Below are 23,872 nucleotides of genomic sequence, written 5' to 3' on the forward strand. Positions count from 1 at the left end.
CGATCTTCGGAGAAGGCTTTCTGGAGACTGAGAATGAATAATAACAATTGTAGAGATTGATCAAACGGTATGTTTGGAACTGTGCCCTTTTCACAACTTGCACGACAGTTATATCTCACTAGCTTATGTTGGGATTTCTTTATGATACTACGGCGGACTAAATCTAGCTTACGGTCAGCCTACGGGGTAGAAGCTTTATCAAGTTTACCAACGGCAACGCACTATTATATAGTCCATTAGACGTGTCCGCTGTATAGGAGTAATACCAACCGTCTAGGGAACTAAAAGTGCAGTGCTGGTGGGTCCATTTTTGAGGGAGGAAAGCTAATAGAGTTTTTATTGGCTTGGAGTTCGGTTGTCCGTAAGCTAGATTTATACCAAACTTCCAGGGAACTAAAAGTGCAGTGTTGGTGGGTCTATTTTTGAGGGAGGACCCACATGAACGTTGCAGTACACCAAAGAATGTAAAAGTGCAGTGTGGGAGGAGAGTTTAGAGGATGTCTAATGGCTTAGAGTTGGCCTGAGCCAGCTATACCTCCATATTCAGTCCACCATCATGAGTGATGCCAACAACTATATACCCTTTCCCTGCATTCTCACACATGTTCTACCCAGTCGTACCGCAATTGGTTTATGGAACCAAAGTATCATGTCAAATCCCCCTCCAAATGAAACTCATAAAAATGAACATGGCCTTTGTCAGTTCCGCATACCAGCATGTTTCCGTTTTCAATACATTTCCAATCTACCCAATAGGCAGGACGATGTTCAGGTGGTAGCCATAGAATTCTCTGTCCACTGCTGACTGCTACCACCCATCCATCCTCAAACAGAACCTCTGGCTTGCGCGTCGAGGGCTCGCGCTCTAGACGCAGTAGAGCCGGACGTTTCACTGTTTCTCCCTCATAAACCCCGCTTTTCGCATTACACACGTGGATTATACCCTCAAAACCTCCCCATACTACCTGCTGACTGTCTGGTGTGAACGCTAAGGTTGAACAAGACGTTGTCCGCTTTAGAGTGTATTGTAAATTTCCAGTTTTCACATCCCACAGCGTAACAACACCGCCCCATGATCCTGCTGCTACCTGCTGCTCGTCAGGGGAAAGGTCAATGACCGCAATCTGATCCGACGGACTGTCCAAATCTTGACTAGTTGTCTGCTGGGAGATCTGAGTTGGGTCTAACTTTCCTTTCATTAGGTCCCAGAGCTTAAGGGTATGATCCTCTGAACCAGATGCTAGTACTTGGCCATCCACTGAAAAGGACAAACAAATGGGTGTGGATACATGCCCTTCTAAAACCTGTTCGAGGTGTCCTGTCCGTGTGTTCCACAACCGAATAACATAATCCGAGCACCCTGATGCAGCTAAGCTGTCGTCTCTGGAGAATTCTACCGCTGTGACTGGCCCCTTGTGTGGGAGAGTGAAGATCGGCTCCTGATTTGCTGTCTTCCATAATCGCAAAGCATTGCGTGATCCCGAGACGAGCATGTCATTACCAAAGGAAAAGACCAAGACATCCTCGATGCTACCTAACTGGTCCACAAGGGTTTGCTCAAGCGCACCGGTTGAGGTGCTCCAAATCTTGATGGTTCTATCCCGTCGAATGTGGGCGAGCAGCGCAGCATCAGGTGAAAAGCTCACTGCTCCAATTTCGGCATGCGTTTCAATCTTGATCTTCGGGTCGGACGCTGACGTCTTTATATCCCATATTGAAAGTGTTGAGAATCCCGCTGTAGAGACCAGTAGCTCGTTTCCTGAAGTAAACCCTACTGCAGACCTTTCGTATTGGTGAGGAACCTTTATTTCGGTCCATGTAACGGTGTCCCACACTCTGATCCAGTTGTCCCAGCACGTTGCAGCTAGGCGTTGGCTGTCTGGAGAGAACGCTAACGAGCTCATGGAGTTAGTAATTTTCAATCTTTGCTTTAGTGCTCCCGTGTTTGGATCACATATATTTATAATGCTATATTCAGCTATTGGACCGGCCCAAGAGCTAGATGCCAGGAATCGACCATCGGGCGAAAAGCATGTAAAGCGCACAGCGGAGGGATGATCTAGTGACTGTAAGACTGCATCCCACTGCGTCTCAGCCGAGGGAAACCTTGTTATCCAGGCGGGAATCTCTTTCTGAAACTCTCGCCGGATGATGCTAGACTGGGGTGAGAATAGAAGACCAGAGCTATACAGCTGCAGCGGGGCAGTGGTAGCGGTGTGTTGATTCTTCAAGGTAAATCTTTTTGCGTCTTGAAGAAACCCGTGCAACATAGAATGTGACTTTTGGAAATCAGCGGAATCATTGGAACAAGTAGGGTGAAACGTAGACTTACAGTGGTTAGTGGTTTTAGTTCTTCTATGATCTCGATACTATCGGGCATCATATGCATGAGACTCATGGTTTCTAGCCAGTGAAGGAAATGCTTTCGGAGGAAGGAGTAAATCATATCACTTGCATCGTACGTGGAATCGCCGTGCTTCAGGTGGTGTACCCAAAAGCGACATGAATATCGGATGGCACGCAGTGGGTCTGGAGCTGGGAGGCTGTTGTCCTCGAAGCTGGAGCCTGCATATGGGAGCTTGTACATGTTTCTTTCTAATTGACTTTCCATGCCTTTCAACGACAACTCGAAGATTGATTGGTGGATGTATTCCCGGCGCTGGACTTGCAATCGGTTATAGTTATCTTGCAGGTAATCCTGGACAGATTGATGGAACAAATAGACAGTGTCTCCTTGGATGGTGAGGAATGATCTGCAGTCATGGACGATAGACCGTATCATGCTTTCCTCTATCTCGGCAAGCAATGCTAATTCACTAAGGCTCAATGGTCGACGTGCTAATATTGAGATTGTAAGCGCCTTCTTGCAAGTTTGAACATGACGCTTGTATTTTGATCCTTCTAACTTGGCAAGAAGGTTGTCATACAGTTCTACCAGACCATCCGGAATTTCACCAAGGATGTCTTCCCACATATGAAGCCCATAATGGTTGAGCTCTTGGCACACCAATGAAACCCATAGGAAGGTGTTGCTTGCCCGTTTGCGAAGCCCCTTCCTGATTGTAGGTAGAAGGGTTTTGTCTTCGGTGGATTCTTCTAATCGATCGATATTCCATTCGATAAAAGCGGTTATTGGTGCCTCGAGTGAAATGTTGTCGACCTCAATGGTGGCTCTTGGTATTGTTGACTTGATACCTTTTACTGCTATTTTAATCTCCTCTAGAGGACGACTTGAAATGAGTACCTTAACCCTCCCATTGTCTCTTGAGTTCAATTGTAGTAGGGAACCAAGAAAGTTGGTTAGCATTGTCCTAGCCTTATACTCACATTCATCTAGAGCATCGAGTATAAGGATAACTGGGTCAATCCTATCATCCTGCAGCATTGTTTTGATCAAATCGGAAGTAATAGTGAAGGCGTAATCACCGTCAAATAAATTTCCCTGGGAACCCTGTACCTCATGAACATATTGCACGAGATACGGGTATTGGCTTAGCAATAGCCATAGGAGACTCTTCACTGCTATCAAACTCTGATCAGTCTGGCCGTCCTTGTCTTGGAAAAAGAAATGTAGAGTTGTTGGTGAGACTGAGTTAGCGGAGAATGTATTCAGTTCCTCCATGATCCCAGCTAGGAGCATCGTCTTGCCAGTACCCGCTTGTCCCTGAATCCATAGCAGGTTCGGCGTGTCCTCGCTTTGCCAATCCATGAAGTCTTGATAAGATTTCGTCTGGAATACCCATTTATAGCAATCTTTAAGAACCTCATTCTTCCGTGCTATAATATCTTTGGTTCTCAGCATAGGGTTTGCCACGCCTAAAGATTTCAGACATTCGCGATACTCGTCGTCAGCCCCGTCACATGCTTTCTTATTGGTGGCCATTTGATCAAGGATCGCAACGATTTGCTCCAGCTTGTATTGCTGCAGGTCAGATCGGAGAGCATTTTCTTGCTCATTGAGTTTTGTCAGGCCGCCATCCCAGTCATCAATGTTGAAAAGACCACGGACAAAGACTGCAAGCTGGTTCTTGTGGTAAAAACACACACTCTTGATCTCATAAAAAAGCATGCACTTGTACATATCGAGCATTCCAGTCTCAAGCTGCTTACGGACTTCTTCGAGCTTCTGGTGGCCATTCTCACTACCAGTCTGAAGAAGGTTGTCGGTTATCTTCGAATACCACTGCATCCTACCAACCACATGACTGACCCCATCGTAAAGAGCTTTGGTTGATCGAACTGGATTTGCAAGAATCTGGAGATGAGTTAACATTTACTCACACTAATCTCTTAACAGATATCCTACGTCAAGAGTGGAGGAAACGATTGCCCATGGAAGGGCAGTATGTGGTGTGTTGCTCAGGACGGCGTTGAATATGGGTTTCAAATTCTGCACCACCCCGAAAACCTCAGACGCGCTGTCGATTCGTTTCTGGCTTGCATTGACTCTCTCCAGCCCTTTTTGAACGATATTTTGTAACTGGTCTTCCGTCCATGGTGTCCTATCAGTACCACTTTTGCCTTCATGGACGGGTTCGGCACGCGCTGATCCATTGGTGGGTTGTCTCAAAAAGATGTCCGATACTAGTTGTTCGTAAGAGTTCATATACTTCTCCTTGACCGGATCCTCTTTGAGCTTCTTGTAGGCTCTATTCCAAAGGTCCTCATGGATTGAGCTTAGCCTCTTATTGTCACCAGGAGTTGGGGAAACAACTGGAGGCGCTTGCTGTTCAATTCGATTTGTGTGCGTGGAATCTGGACTGATGCCCTGTCTGCTTTTATCGGGATGTCTGCTTTTTGCTTTGGAGGATATTTTACTCCTCAGCTCATTAAACTTTCTCATGGTTCAAGAAGATCTCACCGATTATTGTCATCCCGCAGACACACAAAGATTTACTGCTTTGGGTCCGGATAACCCCGCGTTAGGCTGAGAATACGAGGGTTTTGATTATCTGATTATCTCCAACGGCGCCAAGAAACCGCACATTTCTTACGTCAGTAATTTAAAGGAACTCTTGCTGATCAGACTTAGCAATAGTATTTGGCTTGGTAGCCAGTAAGGGAATTTGCCAGTAACTGCAATGTAGAAGTGAAGCGAATGATCTATTGTCCTATAGTCACAAGTTGTAACCATCTGCAGGTTATAGCAAAATACGACTATCTACCAATACATAGGAGATCGGTGTCATAGAGTGGAAAGTAAGAGCACCACATAACTAGGATTCGTACGACTTTTTAACATGATGGTGTATCAAGGCTTCAGAATTGCCCAATGCGGAATATTTGTATTGGCTACATATTGCTCGAATAATAGTCATACCTATTGTCAATGAGGAATCTATTATAATAGAACTATTCAAGCTTGTGAGACTTAGTAAAGATGGCTATTTTAAGTCAATAGTAGAGGAGACGCAATATTTGCCTGCATACAAGGAATAAAACCCCAGTTAGAACATATTCAGCCTTCCCCAAGGATAGAATTTATATTCAGTGAATTAACACAAGATCATTGACTCACACCATCCCTTCATTAAAAGCCTCCCAGTATCCTAGAATTTCTTGTGCCTTCACCATATTTGACTCCATATGCATCATCCCAACCGCTTCCGATCTTTTACCTCAAAGAAGTAACCGCAGCCCTATTGAAAATGAAGATCGTCATCCTCTTCCTTGTATTGCTCTGCAACCTGACTGCGTGCGTCGCACCTATTTCTGAAACTAGCAATCACAACGGTAAAGAACTACTCGCCGTCTTCCTTCCTAAAAATATCTGCTTTGCGAAGACTCATAACCATGATCTCCCCAGATATCACGAAGAAATGCGCCACCGACAGAGACTGACCACCTGCCGAATATTGCCGATCGGGAGGTTGCTCTAGAAGCCTGGTACCTTCGCGAGCCTTAAAATGCGCAATAATGCCGCGGAGGAGCTTCGTGGCGAGGATACAACCGCTGGCCTACCTGTCATTAATGACGATGAGAAAGGCAAGTTTCGTCCCTGTACCGTCCGCACGGACTCTGCATGCACGCACGATGGTATGCCGATAGGCATCAAATTGCCATTCAGAGTACTAACCTGCTTCATTAAATCCCAGCCAGCCAAGGTCACGAAGAAACTAATGACTAGTGGCATGTGGCAGAAGACAGTTTTGGCCAACTTGAAGGAGCGGACCGAAGGCCCTGTTCATGGAAGTGGCAATGCTTCCCAAAAGGAAGATGTATACGCGGCTTTTGCTATCCACGTTGAGCTATTTGAAATCTGGAAAGCAATACGATACTTCAACAGAGTACATTCGTTAGAGAAATTAGTTGCTGGGGTGAACGTTCGGTAGCTCAGATGAGGTGTCCTTCACTGATCAGTGAGCATGTGTTTCCTTAGTTGGTTTTGAACATTCTACTTTCTCTGGAATGCTAGACCTAGTCAATGAATACTACGCAAGCTGGCTTCTTTAAGTCAATCATAAATATTCTGTTACGAAGAATTGGTGTGGCTCAAGTGTCATTGCATTCTTTGCGAGCTGAATAGATACTCCAGGCTTATCTCACAACCATGTTTTCAACCAGTTGCATACGAAAGATCAAATGGATAGTATACAAGTACACCCATACCTTGTTTTCTTCCATAGAAGTACACTGATTACTTACCAACATAGTTGAACTTGTTATTCTTCTCATCATACTGATATGCCCATTTCGCCGGGTCGAAGCCCCAGTCCCCTGCAATATTCTTGTTCCTGGCGCACACACTCTTATCATTACTCCCCAGAGCCTTGCAGTAAGGACTAGTATTTTCTTAGTAAATTGCATATGACCATGGTACTGGAAGTTCTTACCCAGCTGCACCAGTGAACTTAGTGATCTGAAACCATGTTCCCTTTGTCTGTTGGGGCTTGCTAGGATCAAATTGTGCTACTTTGTTCGCCGAGTAGAAACCGTTCAAGACGCCGCCTTGGGAGTTCTGAGAAGCGAGGTTGACGGGCGCTAGGATGGCACTTGGTCACATCGGAGTCAGCTAACAACACATTGATTGAAGCAGTGATGATCTTAGCATACTTGGTTCCGCCTTGAAGGGAAGACGCAAATGCGTATTCTTCGGGTGATTTGAAGTCTTGTGCGCTCCAGGATGGATTCTTAGGTGGAAGGGCTTTGATGCCCCATTTCTGAGGATCTTTGAAAGGCCCTTTGTTCGCACCGCTCCGATCGCGATTACTATTTTTCGTCTTTTCATTCACGCGCTGCCTAAGGGTGCGATATATTAGTCAAACATACAAGCCACATCAAGAGCTTTAATAAAGGAAGACATACAGGACATTCGGGGCGCCCTTGCACAGGATAGCCCAGCAGTCGACGTCGAAAGGCAAAGCACTTTGGCCTTTGACCTCCAAGTCCGCCTTGATGGGATCGCTCTGGCTATCACCGCTGCCTGTTTTAAGGGCAACATTTTCGACGCTCGTAGCATCAGGCTCGGGATTGACAGGCACAGCTAGAACGTGCTGAGTGCCAAACATGTAAAGCGCGAATACCAGGAGGGACTTAGTAAGTTGCATTCTGGGAGGAATCTTTGACCGGATCTAACTGAGTGTAGCAGTTTGAATAGGCTCTAATCGACAGCCCTAGGGCAATCCCCCCTCTTTTATCGCCCAAGATGATGAACTACATCTCATACAGCCGCACCGCTTTACAGCTCCCAGCTACCGAGAATCAATAGCGCACTGGGGGCTGGAATTACGTGGAGGCAAGTGACACCCCCAAGGGGCTGAATGTAACGTGAGCTTGATTGTGAGTGGAGTGAATCTCGTCGTCGATGCAAGGCTCGTCAGCTCAATCAGTTTGGTCAGGTCGTAAGCGACGGAGTCTCGGGCAATCGGCCATATCAGTGGTTGGAGTGGGTGCTACACAGAAAAAGCAACCATTTTATGTAGAACAGAACCAATCAGATGGAAGAGTGGCGTGGTGAAATGCAGCTTTGGCACACTCAGCTGGTGTTCCTCCAGGTTGATCACATAATTCTGTGTCTGACATGCAGGTACTTTCGACATGGCCCCCTTTTCCTCTTGCAGTGAACAATAGGTCTTTTCGATTAGGGCTACATCTTGACACATGGGCTGACTAACCCACGCGTGGGGTTAGAAAGCGGGGGATCTGGCCTGGCAATCTTTCTTTCTTTTCAACTCGCCTGCCTACTTCACTCTCACCCAGACACTTTCTTTTTCCTACGAATAAAACGTCTTTGAATATTGGAAAAGAACGCCTAGTTTGCCATGTCTGCCGTTCTACTGTTCTGCACTTCAAAAGTCCGCGCGGGCGTTCGTACTCCCATACAAGATTCCGAGACCAGTTACTAAATATTTCCAGGTAATCAACCGACTGATGAATGAATGTGCTATACCTGACAACGCGTTCAACTTCTTTAGTCTAGTCCGCACCCCAGACCAGGAAGCCTTAGACGAATGGAATACTCAAACCCCCGTCCAAGACTTCGACACCGGCTTTGAAGGGAAAAACGACGCCGAGCTGCGCAAATTCTTCCAAGACCGCCTCGATAAGCACACTGATACCCAGACAACGAGTATTTCTGACTCATGGCTTGCGGTGCTGGACGATAAATCGCCCTCAGAGAACGCAGTGGTCCTACACTATACATACGACAAATCGAGCTGGGGACCAGGCCCGATTCCTGGGCCGGCGGAGGTAATGGATGATGTGATCTGGTGGAAGTGGAGGGTGCCATTCAAGTCAGCCTGGACATTCTGGAATGCGATTGGAAGCGCTGGGGCCGATGCCATTGAAATCTATTCAAGGCCCGAGTATACCAGCTCGGATGGTGTTCTACAGACAGAGATTCCAGAGAAGATCATTAATGGGGAGATTGAGGATCCACATGCTTAGCGGCTTCTCTCCATACACCTTGTTATCTTCTCCTGTATCGCAACCGGCGGCACTTCAGGTTATATATGCTTGGATTGTAGTGAAGCCAATGAACTTGTTTATATGATTGTTACGTGAGCTGAACTCTCATATGCAATGGGGCCTGCTGTATTTCCACTTTCTTTATTTTCTACTTTTTTTTTTTTTCTTTTTTTTTTTTTTTTGGATATTTATGTGGAAGCTATTGTAGGGAAAGTTATTGTAACAAGCATATGATCCTACAAGTACAAAAGCATGAACTGGGGGTCAGTTGAAGTATACCGCAACATAGTTTCTACTTGTCTGTCGCACTTCATTGCAACTTCATAACCTTCTACTTCTTCGGAGGAGTCTTATGTGGAATTATTCTATTTTAAAAGGCCTTCGAAAGAAACGTATCCTCATAAATCCGGAGCAGCTGGAGAATCAGGAGACATTTTGAAAGAATGTAATGGACTTGTGCTCTAAATTCGTCCGTAAACCCATCTGAGCCCATCCGTGAGTGTAACCAGCTTGCGTTCAAGGCTATATTGCTATCTGGCTGGCGTACACAGCTGTCCTAATACTCTAGATAGGGGAGCTGATTATACCAAAGCTACAAGGAGCCGCTGCCTCTATCTCGAAGCAGTTCTTAGGAGAAAAAAAAAAGTACACTCAGGGGCCGGTAGGGTCACTGGGACTAGAGGTGTGTATTAACTATTCTTCGAAAATAAATATCTAGGGCGGATAAAAGGACTTCAGACACCACAGAGGACGAAATGGAGTAATTTATTGGGCAGCCGAAGAAAGAGACGCCTATCACTGACTACTACCGATCGAGCTAGGATGGGAACACTAGTAGTCATGGCTGTGTTAGCAATTCCATTGCAAAGATCCACTTTGTCTTGGATATCCTGTTGAATGTTGGCCGTCAGATCCGCCGAGGCCGACGCGCCTTAGCCAGAAATTGCCGTAAGAATGCTTAACACATACCCTTGTACTTAGTACAGCACTTCATCATAGCGTTGCATCTGCTAGTGCACAACCAACCTCTTATCTATTACCATGTCTCCCCCGTCCTTTCTCTTTCCTGACACCCTCACGAGTCTCAAGTATGGACGAAGAAACATCCCCGCTGCTAGGCAGCCCTCAACTACGAGCATCGGGATGGACACCGTCGTTCTTAACATACCTCGTCATTTGCAACTTCTTCCTGGCGGGCTCTGGCGCCTTTATCAGCCTACCCCTGATACGACTAATTGAAGACAACCTCTGTCGGCGATACATCCAACAAGACTCTTCTCTTGACGAAAGTCTCTGCAAGACTGATCAGATCCAGTCCGAATTAGCCTATCTTAACGGGTCACTCCTCTTAGTAGAGGCCATTGTCGGTAAGTACTGGTTTGTTCACCTATATCCTTAGAGACTGACCGAGGACACAGGTCTGGTTGTTGCATTTCCATTCGGAGTCCTGGCTGACAGGTGTGCTCTTCTCCAACATTGAAGAAAAATCGGCGGTATAATAATTATCATATAGAATCGGTCGTAAACCAATTATTCTCCTTTCCACGGTAGGATCTCAGCTTGCGCTGGCCTGGGAGCTTGCCGTCATTGCTCTACAAGGCACCATATCAGTAAAACTGATCTTGACCGGTCCGCTGTTCAATGTGGTTGGCGGTGGAAGTACAGTCCAAGTGGCCAGTTTGTACTCTATTGCTTCAGACTTGGTGCCTGAAACAGACAGGTATCTCTTCAAGCCATAACTCTCCACGACAAATCTACAATACCTAACCCAATCACAACCAGAGCGGCGGCGTTCTTCTTGATGGTGTTGGCAAGTTTAGCCGGCGCTTCCGTCGGCCCAGCTATTTCTTCCAAGCTTACGGAGATCTTCTCACCCTGGATCCCGGCCATCCTTGGCTTCTTCATTCTACCAATCGGCCTAAGCGTATTGATCTTCATCCCGGAGTCCTTCCCTCCCTTAAAGCGGGATGGGTTCCCTGAAAACGACGACCAGCCTGACTCGGAGGAGCAAACACAATGCAGTAACTCCTTTAAATCACACCTAGCTCAGTCCCTGCACCTTCTCAAATCCTCCTTCGCAACGCTGAAGTCCACCTCGATCATCGTTGTCCTCGCCACCTTCCTCACACGTATGCCCGAGCATCTCGCCACCTCACAGTTCTTCGCCCAGTATATAAGCAAACGCTTCGACTGGCCCCTTGCCAAAACAGGCTACCTCCTCACCATCCGTGGCATCATACACCTGGTGGTCCTGTCTCTAGCCCTTCCTTGGCTATCGAAGCTGCTCCTGCGAAAGCAGCGCCCGGCGAGTAAGGATCTCACTCTTGTGCGGTTCTCGGCTGCCCTCGCCGCCGTCGGAGCGCTCGGCATGGCTGCGTCGCAGATTAGACTTGTATTGTCCGGACTGGTGCTGCAGAGCTTGGGGGCTGGTTTGGGCCCCCTGTGCCGCTCATTGGCTATCAGCCATGTTACACCACAGGACACATCCAAGTTGAACACGTTAATAGGGATCGTGGAAACGATCAGTATGCTGTTTGCGGGGCCGGCGCTGGCGTGGCTGTTTGAAATGGGTATGAAGCTGGGTGGACTTTCTCTTGGACTGCCCTATTTTGCTCTGGCGGGGTCGTTTCTTCTTTGCTTGGTGGGGTTGCTTTTTGTTCGTGCCCCTACCGAACAGGAGACCGATCTTCTGGGAGGAGATCTGGAAGGGGATTACTGAGTGGAACATTGATGTACAATATATAAGGACAACCAAGCTTTCTTGGTTAACTTTAGAAACTCGTTATGCATGCTACAAAAGCTTTTAGAGTGGCAGATGAGGCTCGATTAAAATAGCTATAGGATTAATTAATCTCCGAATGTCAATTCGTTTTATTGTAGACTACATTCTCTCTGCCACTCAGAGACTTCTTTCATCTGAGTGTAACCTAAGGAACTCTAACACACATATATTATAGAATACTCTTCAACTAACCATTGAATATTAAAGTACTTGCAACCTCCACTTCAGTCTGATAAGTCTATCATAGATATAGATCTCAGATTGTCTGGAAAATACCATTAAGTCTAATCCAGTCACAGTTAGTATCACATAATCACGATGAGAGCTCCGGAGAGCCCCGACGGGTTTAGAGATTAGGTCAAGCTCACTAGCGTGAGAGGCGTCGGAGCTAAAGACCAGTACGGGGCCTGATACGTGCAGGCCCCGGTCGTAGCATAACTGCTAGTGTACTAGAGTCAACTAGTGCGCATGGACAGACACTGGTTCAGATTCCAAAGTACTATCGTTCCCGTACCACATGGTCGATAAGCAATGTTCATGAACAGGGATGTCATGTAACCCTTCGATGTAACTCTGGAGGGATGCTCATTGTTTATAAGTATGGTTATAGCTACTAGTGTCTTTCCCCTCGGCCCTAATGAGCCCACTACTGATAAGCCCCTTCCATCGCGCCAATGTATGAAATATGCTCTAGCTATAAAGCCTGTGCCTATAACTGGACAATTTATTTTGGCCCAGCAGCCTTTCTGGTTGACAAATTGTGCTGGCAAATTGTGTAGTGCCGCGCTTCACAACCTCAAAACCTTAGAAGACAGGACAACCCAGTCTCTAATCCTGAGAGTTCGAGGCCCATTCATATTCTATAAATTGAAGAAGGTAATCGATAGGCCAACAGGCTTGTCGACTGGGGCAATCATGTCGTCCTCATCCAACACAGACCGCTGCGGCGACGACTCATTTGGCCCTTTCGTTACAACGCTCTGTCGCGGAGGATTTGACTTCACCGTCCTTTTTGAAGCAAGCATTTTGACAATCGTTCCGGCCGCCTGCTTCTTGCTGTTGGTGCCATTCCGTCTAGTTCAGCTATCCAGACAATCTCCAAAAGTACTTTCCTCTGCAAGGCGTGTGGTGACAATCGTACGTGTTTCATTTTATTTCCCCATCTCCATATAAAAGAACGAGGTTTTGAGAGGTTTCAAACAGGTTCTAGCCGTATTTTTGGTGGTAGTACAGATCGCCCTGGTTGCCCTTAGTACAAGTGGGCGCGAGTCACTTGCCGGCGCCATTATCGAGCTCATAGCGGCGCTTGCCCTCGTCATTCTCATTGACCTGGAGCACGTCCGCTCCATTCGGCCTTCCTTCCTTGTCTCTTCCTACTTGTTTACCACGCTACTTTTTGACCTTGTACGTGTACGCACCACTTGGTTGACATCAGATAGTCCAGCCTATGCAGCCTGCCTTTCTTCGTCTATTGCCATTAAGTTACTTCTCTTACTTCTGGAGAATGTTGAGAAGCGAAAATGGCTGAAACCTAGCGAGAAGGTGAGATCTGGTGAGAGCCTCAGTGGGTTATTTAGCCGAGGCCTGTTCGGCTGGTTGAACGGCCTGTTGTGGAACGGCTACTCCATGTTGCTAACCGGGAGCTCATTGCCTACAATTCATGAGAAGCTCTCCTCCCGCGACCTATCCGCTCAATTCGCGGATTCATGGGCCTCTTCTGAACAGAGCGGGCAAAATGCCCTACTTCTGGCTGTGATTAGCTGTCTACGGTGGGAGATAGTAAGAGTCGCTTTCCCTCGGATCTGTGTTGTAGGTTTTAGTATCGCCCAGCCGTTCCTGGTAGGCAAGGTTGTCACTATTCTAGAGCAGAGTGATTCGTTTTCGCTGGATAAAGGTTACGGATTGATCGCGGCCACTGGTATTGTATTTACTGGAGTTGCTGTAAGCTACACACTTTTGAATACTCATTTCCCCTCTCATATTGTCCGCAAGCACTGAACTAACCTTTATCATCAAGGTGTGCACAGCCTGTTACCAACATTTGGGGTATCGTGCTACAACGATGCTTCGTGGCGGACTTATGGCTATTGTCTTTCAACACATGCTGAACCAACCATTGGGTAGTATTGACGAGTCTAGTGCTATTTCCCTCATGGGTACTGACATCGAGATGCTTGCTGAATACTTCCAGTCCACAGTTTGTGAGATTTGGGCCAATATCCTCCAGTTGGGACTGGCCACCTGGCTTCTTCAAACCCAGGTAGGTGCTGTTTGTATCGCACCCATCGTGGTAGTAATAAGTAAGTCTACTGATATACGAATTTAAACATTATAGTGTTCATGATTTGACCATTTCCAATTAGTTTTCACGGTGGCATCGCTCGGCATGGGGCATGCTGTGTCTTCACGGCAGAAATCTTGGCTCCAGGCTACTGAGAAACGCATCAACTTCACAACTGCTATCCTCGGATCTATCCAAAAAATCAAGTTCCTTGGATTAACCGAGATTATGGGGGCTATGATCAATGCCTTGCGCGATGACGAGCTCAGGGTCTCCAAAAGATTCCGACGAATTCAGACAGTTCGTGTCTGCATGGGTACGTTATACTTTCAACCTTGTGGATGGGTGGACCGGCAGATCGGGATTAAACTGATGAGAGGTACTAGTCAACCTTCCCACTATTGTTGGGCAGCTCGCAACATTCGCTGGCTATGCCATAGTAGCTATGGTGCAAGGCTCCAGCGGCCTAAAGGTCTCGCAGGCCATCACATCGCTCTCACTGGTTAATCTGCTGGTTACTCCCCTCTCCAATCTCTTGCTAGCCATTCCAGACACATTCGCATCGATAGGTTGTCTCAATCGAATACAGAACTTCCTCAAGCAGCCAAATCGCCCTGGTGAGTGTCTAGCTATCATTGTAGCCTGGCCAATTCTGTGAATCTATCCCTGCAGTCAAGTTGCTAATTCCAACATATACACAGAAAAGAGACAGTTGCCGCAGATAGCTGGCGGTCCCTCCCTTTTATCCCCAAGTGCATCCACCATCGAGCTATCTCACCTTGAACAGCACGTGGCCAGCCCAATTTTCGGAGAGGAGTCTGATGTGGTTCTGTCCCTCAACAATGTCCACTTTGGGTGGAATCCCTCTCTGCCTGATAAATCTCGCATTTCACTTACTTTGAAATCCTCTCCTAACGGGACTCTCGTTATGATAGTTGGTGCAGTAGGTAGTGGTAAGTCTACCTTCCTTAGAGGGATTGCTGGTGAGACACCCGTGCTGGAGGGCGAGCTCTTTATCAAGAATCCGGATCTGGCCTTTTGTGAACAAACCTCATGGTTGACAAACACATCAATCCGGGAAAATATTATCGGGGAAGACTTATCATCTGTGTTTGATGCTCAATGGTATCACACCGTGGTGAGAGCATGTGGGCTGGAGCCGGATCTCAAGAGAATGCCAGCAGGTGATGAAACGCTTGTAGGCAGCAAAGGTGCCAAACTGAGTGGTGGGCAAAAGCAAAGAATTGTGAGTCTCAGGCTTCTTTATGTGTTATTCAGCTACCAGTCAGCCACTTACTCTAAATTTCTGCTGCAGGCTATAGCGCGAGCCGTTTATGCTCGAAAGCATATTGCGTGTTTCGATGATGTCCTCAGTGGTCTAGATAATGCAACAGCGCAGCTGGTGTTTAATAATGTTTTTGGTCCGGCTGGATTGCTGCGCCAGCTGGGCTGCACCACGTTTCTGGCTACCCATAACGGTATGTATTCATTCCCCACTGTCTCAATTATCTGGCTTTGTTGAAATAATATGTCCCTTACACTAATACACTTATGTAGTGCACCACTCACCTCAAGCGGACTTGATCATTGTTTTAGGGGACGATGGCCAGATCCTGGAACAAGGCAGCTATACCCAGCTCCGAAGCCATGCTGGAGGTTATATCCACAAACTAGGCATGCAATCACGACAGATGGATGAGTTAGCTGAAACGGTTGACCTTAGATACAGGCAAAGTCAATCGCGAAATATTACAACGGGATCTATGAGTGCTTCACCTACTACCGATGGTAGTCGGCAGGCAAATGATTTAGCTGTGTATAAGTACTACTTCTCTAGCTTGGGCGGCCTGCGTGTCGCCATTCTGCTACTTTTCCTGATTGTCAATGCTGGAATTGATGGATTCCGCTGTACGATATAATCCTGTCTTGAACTGCTACTTGCTGCAATATGAGGCTTACCTTTCTATAGACGTTTGGGTGAATATTTGGACCTCTAGCAGTGATAGCGCCTCGAATTCACGTTTAGGATATTGGCTTGGACTCTATGCAGCATTGGCTGTCATCGAAGCTAGTGCCCTTATCTTTTCTGTGTTGTAAGTTCAAGCCCTCTTTCCACCTCCTCATCGCGCGCTAACTTGGCTTGCATTTGACAGCTGGACGTGGGTTATTATTGTGCCTGCTGCGTCCAAGAATCTGCATTCCATAGTCCTCGGGGCTTGCATGAGGTGAGCTTGACACTTCGCTCACACAGCTAAAAGAGCACAACGTCGACTGATTACTCTAGTGCACCTTTATCCTTCTTGTCCAATACCGAGACTGGAGTTCTTGTAACCCGCTTCAGCCAAGATATGAGACTGGTCGACATGATCCTTCCCCGTGGGTTTATATCGACAGGATTCCGTAAGTACATAAGGCAGGAATAATATTAAATCTGCTGACTTGCCCCGCATGCAGAGTTTTTTGGCGCTCTTGCCCAAGTGGCTGTCGTTATAGCTTCACTCCCCTACGTGGCAGCGGCCCTACCAGTTCTCATTGGTGTGCTGGTCCTTGTCCAGCGGTTCTACCTGCGCACATCTCGTCAACTGCGGCTATTGGAGTGAGTGTCAGACCGTACCCAGATTCCGTTCAGCTTGTAGTCATCAGGCTAACTGAATCCATTCCAGAATCGAGCTTAAGAGCCCTCTATATACGCATTTTATTGAATCGCTGGCCGGAGTGATTACTATACGCGCCTTCTCATGGACCCACGCCTCTACGTCCAGGATGCTCTCAAAGCTTGATACAGCTCAAAAACCCTTCTATCTCTTACTGAGTATCCAACGTTGGCTTAGCCTGGTACTCAATCTAATCGTAGCTGCTCTAACGGTGCTCATTGTTGGAGCAGCCTTGGCTCTTCGCAAACATGTCGACCCGGGTCTATTGGGTGTCGCCCTTGTCATGATGATTGATCTGGGCCAGGTTCTGTCGGAGCTAATTCAAAACTGGACACTGCTTGAGACGTCCCTTGGGGCGATTGCACGAGTAAAGGATTTCGCCGAAAGTACGCCCAGTGAGGAGAAGGATCTGGGCGTTCAGGTTCAGGAACCCACACCAGAATGGCCCCGTCACGGGGAGATCGTGTTTGCTGATACAAGCATCGCGTATGATTGCTCGGAGGGAACTAAGCCCGTACTAGATGGCATTAGCCTTCATGTACATGCCGGTGAAAAGGTTGGATTGTGTGGTAAGTCTGGAAGGTAAGTTATGGCCACACACTATAGCATACTGGTCTCGATTTCTGGGACAAGTCTGTTTCCAACGACGATAAAACAAAGCGACTAACTAATGACTAAATTGATAGTGGTAAAAGCTCTCTCGCATTATCGCTCCTCCGCCTCAACGAGATACTGTCAGGGAAGATCCTCATCGATGGACAAGACATCTCCCTCATATCCCGATCCTCGATCCGACAGCGCATCAGCTGTCTTAGTCAAGAGCCATTTCTTTTCCCAGGCACGATCCGACAAAACGCCGATCCGCTGAAAATGCTTGCGAGCCAGGACATCATCAGTGCGCTGCAGTGCGTTGGAGTTTGGAATGCTCTCCTTGCCCACCACGATGGAGATGGTGAAACGGTGCTAGATGCCAAACTAAATGAGAAGGCCTTATCCCAGGGCCAGAAGCAATTATTCTGTCTAGCGCGGGCACTGTTGAAGAAGAGTAAGATTCTATTACTCGATGAGCCAACGAGCAGGTAAGTTGAAGGATTCTGTTGCTTTCTGTTGCTTTATTCAACATGCGTGGTATGCTGACTACCCCGTCATAGTCTGGACACCGACACGGACGCAAGAGTACAGAAGGTCATACGGGAATCATTCTCAGACTGCACCGTGATCATGGTAGCCCACCGGATTCACACTCTCTTGGACTTTGACCGAGTCGTCGTCCTAGATAGTGGTCGGATTATCGAATCAGGTCATCCGCGCGACTTATTGGGCAGGCCAGATGGGGCATTTGCGAAGCTGTTAAAGCTGGAGTCATGAGCTATGTATGTACATTGGCCGATCTTCTGGGCTGTATTGGCTGTCTGCGAGAATGTATGGAATAGGGTAGTATTGATGTATATCGATCAAATAAATGGGAAGCTGAGCATGATTCTCAATGAACTGTGTCTCCTGAACAGAAGCCAGGAGGTTCTTTTGCTCCGGCGGCTGTGGAAAACCTTCGAAACGTTTGTAGATGTCCAGGCGACAACCTGGTTGGGTTGAGGTCAGGGCGCTTATCACTCGGGGGTCTTTATGAACCCGGCTGATTTTACGGTAAGCGAGATAGCCAATCTCGACAGCTAACTTTTTAGCCTCATCATATCACACCTGTAGAAACTGGTATACCATAGTAAGTTAGTAACCATACAGGCCAACATTATAAGGCCAGGGCTGTGGGGTCATTACCTGACTGCTGCCGTGAGGCATCTGATTTGTTCTTTCGGACGTCTTGATCATTTTCCCCGCGGATGAAAAATCCAAGAGATTTTCCTGTGTCTTGTGCGAATTCTGATTTTCGTAATATATGATATACGTTGAAGACCGGCGTCTAGGAGTTTCTGGAGGACTCGGGGCCTGGACGAGCAAGGGAACTCTTTGGGAGTCGTGCGGCTTTTCTGTTGGTGTCGTGTGCTTTCTCGGCCCTATCCACCCACTCAATCTAGGCTGGCTCTGGGAGGCACTTCATACGTGGCGGTGCTGTTCGGCCTTTGGACCTCTAACCTTAGAAAACGCCGAGAATTAACGCGAAAATCTGCCGGAGCGGTTTCTAGACCTAGTGGGTGGGCGGGTGCCGGTCAGGGATAGCGGTTAAACCGTACCACTCTATATATATCTAAAAGTTATTATAGGTTATATAACTACTTCGGCAACTAATCAGGTCACTGATACTAGGTGTGGGAAGATCCATGCCAGACAGATTTCCAAGCGACCATGTGCATAACTTGATCCAGACTCGACATCGTGGGGTAGAGGCATACATCTTGGTGCAACGGGTATCCCAAGAGACGACATTACCAACCACTCATTTAAGAGATTGCTTAAAAGCTACACTCCGCGTATTCGTATTCCTTACATAACTAGCCCCACGATTTCCCAATCATGACTCCGCTATAGACGTCATCCCTGGCTCGAATTTCTCCCTTGGAATGATACACACCAAACACTACTTTTCCCACTAGATCCTTCTCCGGCAGCGCATATAGGTAGTAGTCATCCTTCCCGAACTCATTCATTTGGATCCCTTGCCACTGGCGTCGATGAGCTTTCTGCCTCTCATTGAAATACTCGCTCCCCAGGCTGTACTCCACAGTCTGCATTGGCGGGATGCCAGCGCGGTCAAGCGCTTGTGAATAGACCGTCAAGAGGTGCTGAGCTCCATTGTGGCCCAGGTCGGAATAGGAGTTTCGATGCCACGCGCTGATGGACCGGAGGCTTGGAAACTCCTGTGGCTTAAAGTCCCGAAACATATTCTCAAAGTCTCGCTGATCCGCCTCGGGGGGACAGCGAGACGCGAGGATCACGACATCCTGAATAGAGACGGGGAGGGTCTGTGCGAAGGGCAGCCATCCGCCATCCTCAAGATTACTGAATAAATCGATGTCGAGGGTAAGACGTTCCAATTGGGTGAATTCGTTCCACTTCCAGTTCGTCGTGGGAGGCGTGTGCGGGTTAATAGACATATAGGGACTATATGGCTTCAAACACGGCTCATGCCGACAACCGCAAATTGATCCGTATTCCATCAACTCGATATGGAGATGCCGTAGCGTCAACTTCGCGTGCGTTAAAAGAGCTAGGCATACCGCCTCCACGGTCATGTCGGGCAGATGCGGTTGGCATAGCACGCCGTTGAAGCGTCTCCCGAATACTTCCGGTGTATGGAAGACCATATATTTGAACTGCTTGAAGTTAGAGCATCCCTCAATAATCCGAGACAACGCTCGACCGGAGATATTTCCACGATCCACAATCAATGACTCGAGTTCTGATTTTGCGAGCGGCAGAGGATAGGCTGGGTCCATGGCATCGTCCCAGTCCAGAGTGAGAGTGTTTCGGTCCTCGGTGCCTTCCTGCCACACTGGCTGGGAGTAATAATCCATCACAGACAGAGTCCGAAGACCCGGTAGTCGAGCCAACGCAGCCAAGAGACGGATGATCTGCTGGTAATGATCGTCGGCCAGGACTGCCTGTGGCCTTTGGTCCCGTTGGTCCTGACTACTTCCTGAACTACTCCCTTCATCCTCGTACTCATCCTCGTCCCCATGTGACGTGCATTCAATTCGCACCTCCGCTAATACCGACAAGGCCTGGTCGAGGAGTCCCTTCTGTGACCTCGCTGCTAGCCTACTCACGGCTCGGGGGACGTAGGGCGTGATTGGGTCTTGCGCGCACACATTTAATTGCATCCGCTTCAGCTCGGTGAGCTGGCTGAGGAGCAGGCCTAGTGTAGCTCCACCAACCCCATTGGACAGCGCATGCATCCAATCGCACACTTCGTCCTCCTCGTTGAGAATGGGCGATTGATGAAGAAGGCGTTTGGCCCACCGGAGGGCAAGTTCCCAGGGTACATTTGGGCGGTCCTGAACGTCGAACTGGTGGGGTGCCAGTTCCTCTACATACCGGGCCAGACGGGGACTTTGGGCAATGTCAAGCAACAGCCGTGGAGCACCAATGCCGAATGCCTGGTCAGCTTTGTGGTATCGAACATTTGCGGGTGTTGCGAAAGCAGAGTCTTGCGATAGCCGTCGTGTGTACGCGTCATGTTCTCGGAGGTGTTTGCGACAGGCTTCCCTAAGATGTTTACAGCTTAATGACAGAGCAGGTAAATCCCTGGGAGAAGCATGGTCTATAATCTGCATCTGCAGCTCATATGGTAGCAGTAGGAGCATTTTCCGTGATGGTAGGAGGATTGAAACAAATTTTCTGTTTGTTGGGTTTTTCTTTTTGCCAGTCTTATCGTATTTATTTTCAATCCGAGCATGTACAACATGACTCACCGATAGAGACCCGGGTTAAGTTCGAATGGACAGATCGTGTTGCATGTATATTTTGTGATTGCCGCCTATCTTTTGATAGTGGCAACCTGATTGCCTTACACCGCTGAGGAAGGGCAGATAGTCGCTTACGAAGAAATAGCGCTAGGCCTAATTAGGCACCATTAACATAGTGGAGCCCTGAGCCCTGTATTGTTTCGAAATTTCCAAAGATTAAAGCCGATGTTGGGGTCTCCATACTCCTTATTTTCCCGACTGCACAAGCCTCTGCTAGTAGCTAAAATTATTCACGCTAGAAATGAAAAGTCTCGGTAAAATATATAAGAAATACGCCATAGACAAGTGTACGGCCAGAAAATTGGCTCGCTGCTTGGGCTATGTAGCTATTGGCCATTCGGGTCTTGGTATCTTAGATTAGGATAAATTAACAAATAACAATTGATTCATTTCTTTGGCTTTTGCGGGGGAAGGTCCACCTGTGCCGACAGAGCCAATCGGATGAAAGTTTTCCAATTTAGGAAGTTCGGGGTGATATTCTCCGACATCCGATGCCCTAACCAAGGGACCATCCTGAAATTGCCCGCCAAGGCATCATACATCGCTTAAGTTTAATTTGCAATTTAACTTTTATGTTAGTCTAGTTCTTAATCACGGAACCCTCACTAATCGAGTCATGCTGTCCGGAAGGACCCCGCGATGTCGGACTTCCCGGGGGAACTCCGGGCTGTGGGGAGATGAGTTCGAGTTCTCCGGGGTATTCGACCTACGGGTTAAATCTTTCATAATGGCCAATCCATCCCCTGCAATGTTGTTGGTTTCCAATACACCACCGACATGGAGAAACCAACGACACACTACGAGAATGATGACGCCAGTTCCCCTGTGTCCGGGGGCAAGTACGACTTGGAATGTTCAGTGCAACTCGAAACCAAAGATGAGAATCCATTGACCGAAGACCACCGACAGTATTTGCTCCAGCGCCATGGGACGGTGGACCTCGACCCGATGCCAGATATGACGGACGCGGACCCCTATAACTGGCCGACCTGGAAGGTACATACAAAACTCCTGGATGCAAGATGGATAACACCGACTAACTCCCTGAGTCGCATAGAAATCCCTCAATCTGGTAATGGTCGCGTTCCATGCGATGATGGCGACCTTCACCGCGGCTGCGATTCAGTCCGCCTTCGGGGATATAGCAGAAGACCTCGGCGTCAGCGTTCACCGAGCAAGCTACTTGACCTCCCTGGTCATTGCGGTCCTGGGTGCTGCTCCTCTTATCTGGATGCCACTCTCGAATCGATACGGACGACGGCCCATCTTCCTTCTGTCCCTGATATGCAGTCTGGTCGGCAACGTGGGCTGTGCGAAGAGCTACTCCTATGCAACCATGGGGTTATGTAGGGCCATCACCGGCTTCTTCATCAGCCCCCCGGCAGCAATTGGCAGTGCAGTGGTGGCCGAGACCTTTTTCAAGAAGGACCGGGCTCGATGCATGGGTGTATGGGCCGTCATGGTCACCGTGGGGGTGCCACTAGCGCCCTTGATCTTTGGCTTCGTTGCCATTCGGGTTGGATACCGATGGATATACTGGACGCTAGCTATTGTTTGTGACCTCACCCGCTTTGTGAAAAATGCTAACCGCCATAGACGAACGGTGTTCAATTTTTGCTGTACCTCGCCTTTGGCTCCGAATCCCTTTATATCCGCGGCGACACTGCAAAGGCCCCCGACTCTTTGCTGCACCGATTCTTTTCCTTCAAACGGATTGATCCGACTCCCCTCAAAGTATGGGATTTCATTCAACCCCTGGCAATGGCCGCCCGTCCTTGTGTGATGGTTCCCACCGCGGTATATGCCATGGTCTTTCTCCTCGCAAGCATCTTCCCCTCGCTCGAGATCCCTCAACTGTACCCGGAGATGTTTGGTCTGGACACCGAACAGGTTGGGCTCCAATACATAGCAATGATCGTTGGCTCGATAATCGGGGACCAGATCGGAGGAGTCATCTCAGATCGATGGATGTTGTACCGAGCGAAAAGAACAAACCGCCCCGTTGCCCCCGAGCATCGACTCTGGCTGAGCTACCCCGGCCTGATCATGGCTATAGTGGGCATAATTGTCTTCCTCGTTCAGCTCAATAACGCTTCGTCTCACTGGACGATAACCCCGCTGCTTGGCGTTGCCATCGCGGCCGTCGGGAACCAAATCATCACCACCGTCAATATCACCTACGCTGTGGACTGTTATCGATCGGAAGCGGCCAGCGTTGGGGTCTTCATTACCTTTGTCCGTCAGATCTGGGGCTTTATCGGGCCTTTTTGGTGAGTCCACTTTCGGTTGGTGAAGAAGTAACTACTTGCTAATGGGTCCGTTCTAGGTTTCCGGAGATGCTGGCAAGTGTGGGTTTTCTTGGGTCAACTGGGATTCTGGTTGGCTTGATCGTGGCGGTTAGCGTTATTCCGACACTCTTCCTGCAGTGGAAAGGGCACACATGGCGGTAGATACGATATAGTTCATTTTGTGTTTTCCATATATAAAAGGGACTTGGAACGCATCCTACGAGGTGCAATATCCGTGTGCAGGGATAGCCAGTGTCCTCAGAGTCGTGCGGGGGTGGGTTTGAAATGTATATGTTTTGATAGATGTAGATATATATATATATTAGTTGAATATTCTGAAATAAATGCAAGGGAAAGCCCAATAAACTCGAGGATATGGGGGCTACTTGGCACGGCGATGAACTCTCGTTCTGGAGCATGAATTAAACTAGGTAAGAATAGGTCATATAATAGAATAGACAATCAAGATCAGCACTATTTCAAGGTACACTGATATGCTATCTTATACGGAGGCGTACACGGAAAGTCCTCGCCAG

General features: G+C 48.0%; 8 protein-coding genes across 8 annotated transcripts; 5 read left to right on the forward strand and 3 right to left on the reverse strand.

Moving 5' to 3' along the window:
* Positions 1-219: 219 nt before the first annotated feature.
* F9C07_2213877 (NACHT and WD40 domain protein) lies at positions 220-5,217 on the reverse strand. Its single transcript, XM_041286726.2, has 3 exons — positions 4,307-5,217; positions 2,333-4,255; positions 220-2,279 (listed from the first exon to the last, which is right to left on the reverse strand). Exons 1-3 carry the CDS (start codon positions 4,841-4,843, stop codon positions 648-650), a joined length of 4,092 nt encoding a protein of 1,363 aa, XP_041147320.1. The 5' UTR covers positions 4,844-5,217; the 3' UTR covers positions 220-647.
* Positions 5,218-5,906: 689 nt separating this feature from the next.
* Positions 5,907-6,332, forward strand: F9C07_2284532 (uncharacterized protein; the record flags this gene model as incomplete). The annotated part of the gene is made up of 2 exons (XM_071510698.1): positions 5,907-6,036; positions 6,100-6,332. 2 exons carry the CDS (start codon positions 5,907-5,909, stop codon positions 6,330-6,332), a joined length of 363 nt encoding a protein of 120 aa, XP_071364293.1.
* Positions 6,333-6,486: 154 nt separating this feature from the next.
* F9C07_2284533 (uncharacterized protein) lies at positions 6,487-7,707 on the reverse strand. Its single transcript, XM_041293619.2, has 4 exons — positions 7,306-7,707; positions 7,054-7,239; positions 6,834-6,992; positions 6,487-6,782 (listed from the first exon to the last, which is right to left on the reverse strand). Exons 1-4 carry the CDS (start codon positions 7,545-7,547, stop codon positions 6,638-6,640), a joined length of 732 nt encoding a protein of 243 aa, XP_041147322.1. The 5' UTR covers positions 7,548-7,707; the 3' UTR covers positions 6,487-6,637.
* On the forward strand, positions 7,708-9,134 carry F9C07_2162121 (uncharacterized protein). The gene is made up of 2 exons (XM_041286718.2): positions 7,708-8,306; positions 8,356-9,134. Exons 1-2 carry the CDS (start codon positions 8,262-8,264, stop codon positions 8,887-8,889), a joined length of 579 nt encoding a protein of 192 aa, XP_041147323.1. The 5' UTR covers positions 7,708-8,261; the 3' UTR covers positions 8,890-9,134.
* Positions 9,135-9,865: 731 nt separating this feature from the next.
* Positions 9,866-11,791, forward strand: F9C07_2162123 (major facilitator superfamily domain-containing protein). Its single transcript, XM_041293626.2, has 4 exons — positions 9,866-10,277; positions 10,329-10,368; positions 10,424-10,630; positions 10,693-11,791. Exons 1-4 carry the CDS (start codon positions 10,001-10,003, stop codon positions 11,627-11,629), a joined length of 1,461 nt encoding a protein of 486 aa, XP_041147324.1. The 5' UTR covers positions 9,866-10,000; the 3' UTR covers positions 11,630-11,791.
* An 816-nt stretch (positions 11,792-12,607) lies between these two features.
* F9C07_2233783 (putative ABC transporter) lies at positions 12,608-17,995 on the forward strand (the record flags this gene model as incomplete). The annotated part of the gene is made up of 15 exons (XM_041293611.1): positions 12,608-12,829; positions 12,896-13,633; positions 13,710-13,992; positions 14,056-14,289; positions 14,360-14,590; positions 14,675-15,219; positions 15,289-15,451; positions 15,531-15,881; positions 15,943-16,066; positions 16,127-16,198; positions 16,258-16,373; positions 16,428-16,569; positions 16,637-17,209; positions 17,314-17,706; positions 17,779-17,995. 15 exons carry the CDS (start codon positions 12,608-12,610, stop codon positions 17,993-17,995), a joined length of 4,404 nt encoding a protein of 1,467 aa, XP_041147325.1.
* A 55-nt stretch (positions 17,996-18,050) lies between these two features.
* F9C07_2162134 (uncharacterized protein) lies at positions 18,051-21,453 on the reverse strand. Its single transcript, XM_041286727.2, has 2 exons — positions 18,404-21,453; positions 18,051-18,334 (listed from the first exon to the last, which is right to left on the reverse strand). Exon 1 carries the CDS (start codon positions 20,884-20,886, stop codon positions 19,075-19,077), a length of 1,812 nt encoding a protein of 603 aa, XP_041147326.1. The 5' UTR covers positions 20,887-21,453; the 3' UTR covers positions 18,051-18,334; positions 18,404-19,074.
* Positions 21,454-21,461: 8 nt separating this feature from the next.
* F9C07_2284538 (major facilitator superfamily domain-containing protein) lies at positions 21,462-23,831 on the forward strand. Its single transcript, XM_071510699.1, has 4 exons — positions 21,462-22,044; positions 22,106-22,600; positions 22,645-23,318; positions 23,375-23,831. Exons 1-4 carry the CDS (start codon positions 21,826-21,828, stop codon positions 23,496-23,498), a joined length of 1,512 nt encoding a protein of 503 aa, XP_071364294.1. The 5' UTR covers positions 21,462-21,825; the 3' UTR covers positions 23,499-23,831.
* The last annotated feature ends 41 nt before the right edge of the window (positions 23,832-23,872 follow it).

This window comes from Aspergillus flavus, chromosome 5, assembly GCF_009017415.1.
Source record: "Aspergillus flavus chromosome 5, complete sequence".
Classification (NCBI taxonomy): domain Eukaryota; kingdom Fungi; phylum Ascomycota; class Eurotiomycetes; order Eurotiales; family Aspergillaceae; genus Aspergillus; species Aspergillus flavus.